The sequence below is a fragment of the Pollicipes pollicipes genome, unplaced genomic scaffold (genome assembly GCF_011947565.3).
Source record: "Pollicipes pollicipes isolate AB1234 unplaced genomic scaffold, Ppol_2.1 Scaffold_4881;HRSCAF=5763_pilon_pilon_pilon, whole genome shotgun sequence".
NCBI lineage: Eukaryota > Metazoa > Arthropoda > Thecostraca > Pollicipedomorpha > Pollicipedidae > Pollicipes > Pollicipes pollicipes.
In genome coordinates, this window is record NW_023596576.1 from 41,389,164 (window position 1) to 41,394,964 (window position 5,801).

General features: G+C 56.3%; 1 protein-coding gene across 1 annotated transcript; it reads left to right on the forward strand.

Annotated features, from left to right (window-relative positions):
• The first annotated feature begins 710 nt into the window (after positions 1-710).
• LOC119100392 (protein bowel) lies at positions 711-4,692 on the forward strand. Its single transcript, XM_037223491.1, has 3 exons — positions 711-723; positions 3,079-3,418; positions 3,619-4,692. Exons 1-3 carry the CDS (start codon positions 711-713, stop codon positions 3,986-3,988), a joined length of 723 nt encoding a protein of 240 aa, XP_037079386.1. The 3' UTR covers positions 3,989-4,692.
• The last annotated feature ends 1,109 nt before the right edge of the window (positions 4,693-5,801 follow it).

A 5,801-nucleotide genomic window follows, 5' to 3' on the forward strand; every position in this document is an offset into this window, starting at 1 on the left:
GGCGGAAGTGTGAGCGGCGGCACGCGCGGACTGCCGTCGCCGCCGCCGCCGCCGCCGCCGCCGCCGCCGCCGCCGGGCGCTCAAGAGACCCGCTTCACGTCCGCTGGCGGGGAGCTGCCGTTTGAACAGCGGTCCGAGGGAAGCGGACGACAGGTCGCCGCGATCGCTGGCGGCGGGGCACTGTCGGGGAGCGAGTGGCCCGGCTTCGGACCTGACGCGAGGCAGGCGGCATGAGCAGCAGAAGATGGAGCGAGGGAGAAGTCACCTCTCCCAAGGGGGCGTGGCAGCTGTTTGTGTCATATCTATCGCATGTCGCTCTCGATTTCGTTTTAGGCTGCAGCTTCGCAAAGCACAAGTTGCGATCATAAAGTCGGCTTGCAGTGTTACATAACCGAAAAGTCGTGCCTATGTTTCGGGGAAGTTGGAAATGGAACGACGGAGAAATGATGGACGATCTCAATCAAGATAATGCTTACATTAAACCACCGATTGACGTTCATTGCACATTGCTGGGTGCATCTAAAAAGGCCTCGTGGCAATTACCAGTAATGCACCTTTAACGGCGCAGGCGAGCGAGACGATAATGTGTGTCAGAGTTGCCAACCGTTTCACGGAGAGGGCGCCAAAACGGAGCTTGATGGAGTCGGACGTCTGGAAACCGATAGGATTGGGTGTTCTCCATGCGTCGGACAGCTAACTTCCGTAACAATATGACAGGCTCAGGTGAGGTTATGAGAATCGGTATAACATTCTTTTAAAACATAGCAGATGCGTAACATTCTCTTTAATGGAAAATTTAACAGTTCAGCGGCGCAAAACTCGTAGGTTAAGCCTCAAACCATATGAGCGAAATGAGGTTCAGGATCTTAATCGACGACATTGATGAGCTTGCAGTGACTTATAGTCCGATAACTGCGACCAGAATGTTACAAAATACGCCTACATTTTGGGTGGGTGTTGGTCGGAAGAAATCGTGTAAAACGCCTTTGTAGTTTAAAAGGTCTGACTTTTCTCAAATTAGGCGCAAATGTCTGGCATACTCGGCTGGTTTCGGAAGCGGTGGCATTCGTCGCTCTCCGGCTGATTTCTGGTGCACACGTGGAGTCGGACAGCTTTGAGATGTCTAAGTTATAGCCGGTATATTCTCCTACGCCGCGCAGTTCGGTTAAGGCCGTCATCTGGTTTGGTTGCTGAAATCTGACATCCATCCCTACAAACAGTCCCAAAATGGCCGGGACATGACTTGCACTTAAGAGCACATGACTGTCTGCATACATCAATGCACACTTTTGTTAAGACAATTGTCCGCAGTTCTCCAGCCAGGATATGCTGCTATCGAGCCGTGGCAACACCGGGTCAATGAAATTCGGGTCCAGTTTTCACCCATGTTCTTGAGCTGTTTTGCAATTCGAAAGTCACGCCTTTTATGTTCTCGGAACGGTGAAACGAAATCGTGACGATTTTTAAATTTTGCAGGTAAACCCCACCTGTTTAAACAGATTCAATACAAATACCTGATAATCTGTGGGACAATTTTCAGGGAATGGGCCTCTCATTGCCGCAGCCCGCACGGTTACGTGATGAGTGGTTTAACATATATTTGGTTCAAGAAATCCAGACGACCGGGACAGACCTGGCCGCCCAAGTTTTTTCTGTACCAACAAACGCTTGACGACAGAATACTGCAAGCCTTGCTGTTGTGTCTTCTGTCTGCGGCGCCATGCCACAGCGCCTGAAGAGCCGTCGCACTGCCTGTGCGTGATGGCGGCATCGGCTTCCTACAGACCATATCCTAATGACAAAGTTGCAGAACTCTGACAGCGCGAGGATCAAACGGCTGGTGAGGAGAAAGATGCAACGGGAAACGGGAAAACATGAAGTGATCGGTGAGCACTGCATGAAAAGTATTTGTCGGCGAGCCGAGCCTCTGTAGCGGATGAGCCATCTTGGCGTCAGACCGCGATTGGTGTCGGGTCCAGCCGTGGGCTGATATAGTGCTTCTCCCACGTGTTTCGAGGAACAGCTTGAGGAGGAGATGATATAAATGAGTGGCTCAATAAGTAAATGAGTGAACTGATTGGTGTAACTCATCTTATGGCAAATCGACACGATAAATGAAATATCAGTTCTTAGAAGACCGAGTGCAGGTGTCATATTTTGCTGCCATCAAATTTAAACGTGAATGCTTATGCAAAGTTATGTTGTACATTAGATCACAATGTACCAGCGTCGGTAGGTTTCTGCACTGGTCGGTTCTAGGTACTCATCAAATGTGGCAGGTGTGGCGCATCAATCTTCTTCATAGCGTTAGCATGAAAAACTTACATTCCATTGTTGGTCCCGCGTTACCGTTTTAGGGAATTTATCGGGAGCCTGAAAATAGAGCAAATAGTGCCGGGAGTATGTGCGTATGTATTGATGCACCCAAACAAGATAATTGCATGCTGCGTAATCATCATCAGATTTACACCTTGACATAAGCTTGCAGCTCATCAGTGTCATCGAATGTCGGAAGGCGACGTTTATCTTCCTCCCATCTGGGCTATATGCTGGTAGGCACTGCATGGATCAGTATGCTCGCATCGGACAACCGCCGTCTGCAAATTGAAACGCTGCCATATTTCATTCTCCCTCTTTTATAATCGCGCCGGCTGCAGCCAATCACGCCTCGCATGGCGGCGCCGTCGGCGGCGGCGGCGTCGCGGCCGGCGCGAGTATCGGCGGCGGCGGCAGCGGCAGCCGGCCTCCGCGGCGGCTGGCGGCGGCCGCCGGCTGCCGGCCGACGCCGGCCAATCAGCGCCGGTGGGCGGGGCGGCGGCGGCGGCGCCGGGCCGCTGCCGCCGCCGCCGCACAGCCGCCGCGCCGCCGCCGCCGACCGGGCCGGTATGGAGCCACTCGGCTGCCTGACCCCGCCTCCGACGCCCACCTCGCCGGCCATGGGCTCCCCGGGCGCCACCGACGCCGGCCTGCCGTCGACCGGGACGGCCTTCGAGGCAGCCAAGCCCCGGCAGGGCGCGGCGGCGGCGGCCGCTGCCGCCAGCATGGCCGCGCACCGGCTGCCGCTGCTGTACCCGCACCTGCTGCAGGCCAGCCCGCTGCTGCAGGCCGCGCAGCTGCAACAGCAGCTACAGCAGCAGCTGCTGCACCGCTACTGCTCGGACGAGGCCAAGGTGCCGCCGCTATTCTGGCCGTACTACCCGGGCCTGCCACTGTCCGCCACCCACCCGGGCCTCCTGCTGCCTCCGGCCGGCCGCGCCGCACGCCCCAAGAAACGCTACATCTGCAAGTACTGCCAGCGCGAGTTCAGCAAGAGCTACAACCTGCTGATCCACGAGCGCACGCACACGGACGAGCGGCCGTTCCCGTGTGACGTGTGCGGCAAGGCGTTCCGGCGCCAGGACCACCTGCGCGACCACAAGTAAGTGCGGCCCTTCATCGCAGTGACAATAGCCACGAGTGATATGTTGTGTGCGCCGACGCTGAAATGTTAGCTGTTGCTGGTGTAGAAACGCTGTTGTTTTAAGCTCAATGTGTTGCAGCGTTCTGTGACGGTTTGTTTACGGTAATTATCAGTTCGCATGTAGCCAACACTTTCTTATTTCGCTTGCTTCATTTCAGATACACTCACAACAAGGAGAAGCCGTTCAAGTGTGAGGAGTGTGGCAAGGGCTTCTGCCAAGCCCGCACGCTGGCCGTGCACAGAAGCCAGCACGACGAGCCGCGGCTGGCTCGGCTGGCGGCCCCTCCGTCGCCGCCGCAGGCTCTGCAGGCACTGCAGGGAGGGCAGCGGTTGCAGACCCAACACGCACCGCGAACGCCAGACGACCACACTCCGCCGGCCACGGCTCTCAACCTGGTCAGACCCCGCGCCACCAACTTCACCATCGCTGAGATCATGAAGCCGGCGGTGGACAGTGGCCAGGCGCCGGCACCGGGGGGACGGGCCAGCGGTCACCGGTCACCGTCCTCACCTCTACCGAGGACATGAAGCCGGCGGTGGACAGCGGCCAGGCGTCAGCACCGGGGGGACGGGCCAGCGGTCACCGGTCACCGTCCTCACCTCTACCGAGGACATGAAGCCGGCGGTGGACAGCGGCCAGGCGTCGGCACCGGGGGGACGGGCCAGCGGTCACCGGTCACCGTCCTCACCTCTACCGAGGACATGAAGCCGGCGGTGGACAGCGGCCAGGCGTCGGCACCGGGGGACGGATCAGCGGTCACCGGTCACCGTCCTCACCTCTACCGAGGCCATGAAGCCGGCGGTGGACAGCGGCCAGGCGTCGGCACCGGGGGACGGATCAGCGGTCACCGGTCACCGTCCTCACCTCTACCGAGGACATGAAGCCGGCGGTGGACAGCGGCCAGGCTTCCACACAAAGCGCACGGCCCAGCCCCGAGCCAGCGGCCCGCTGCGTGCTGTGACTGGGCCGAAGCTGTGTCAGCGCTGTTCGCCAGCTGCTGTGTTCCCCGACCGACCTGTGCCACCGGAGTGCGTCCGCCCTGCCCCGGCCGCTCGTTGTGAATCAAACCCAACGACTGCCCGATGACCACGGGCACGAACATTGTGTAGCGCTGTGATATGGCGTAGCCAAGCGACCGTAGTCTTCACCTGAGCCAGTTTGTTTTCCGTTGTATATTTACCGCGTGTGTCGTGCGAGATCAATGCGCCAATATATGCTATCCAGAAAGGCAGGCATGGTTTGAGATGTTCGCGAGAACTGTAACTTGCGAGTGACCTGACAATACCGATTTCGTGGCTCCCTGACCTCCTGACCAGGGACAGATGTTGCACCTACCATACGTCGATGTCTAAGTAGAGGCAGATAATGCCTTAAGTCTGTTTGTTTTCGTTTTCGTTCCGATTGCATCCTCAGACAGAGGACACGCAGCTCCTTTTTCATCCAGTTTTTGTTGTGGCTGGCAGCCACCTTAAATGCCTCCTTTGTGTCGCATATGTCGCGTTTAAAATGAACGACAGGCCACATCTCTCCAAGATGTATGCGCCCGTCAACGCCATGTTACCAGTTACGGCAGCCATAAGAGCGTCAACCTAAGTCGGAGCAATGCCACGAACTTCGCTTCGCAGCTGAAGAATATCCCAGACGAAGGACATACAGGCCTTTTTCATCCAGTTTTTGCTGCGGCTGACAGCCACCTGAAACGCATCCTGGCGTCACAAACGCATCCTTTAAAATCAGGCACAGGCCACATCTTTCCAGAATGTCCCGTCCGACAACATCATGTCACGCGTTACTGTAGCCATAATCACGTCAACGTAAGTCGGCGCAATGCCACCAACTCCGCTTCGCACCTTTTGTGTGACGTGTGACAATCCCAGTTCCCGATACACGGCGCTGGTTCACACTGGGAAGTCACTCAGGCCTCACAGCATGTTCGGCTTGGCGCGACAAGGCGTAATCTAGGTGCCGCGATACCCATGGTAAATGTTTCCCCCAACTGCGGTGAAAAACCACGATCGTAGCCGTCGGAATCGGTATTATGATATGCGTCGGACAAACGGCCGCGTTCATTCGCTGTTACACGGGACCGAAGTGCTTCCAGTGCACCAACGGAACGTCGTAACGTTTATATGTAGTCACAAAATAACGAGCCGAGTTACTCGGTATAAAACTAGTTGAAACTCCGAGACAGCTATGACGGGAAGCAGATTAGTCTTTTACGATGATGACATGGGCGCTTGAAAGTCACAGCATCCATTTTAAGATAGTTTTACTGTTTTGGACGTCTTGTTTTAGGCTGCTAACAACGCAATCAACCGCCATATTTTGCTACAACTAGTC

Coding starts and splice junctions, on each gene's coding strand:
- LOC119100392 (XM_037223491.1), top strand. Junction 3,419..3,618: donor GACCACCTGCGCGACCACAA/GTAAGTGCGGCC, acceptor GCTTCATTTCAG/ATACACTCACAACAAGGAGA.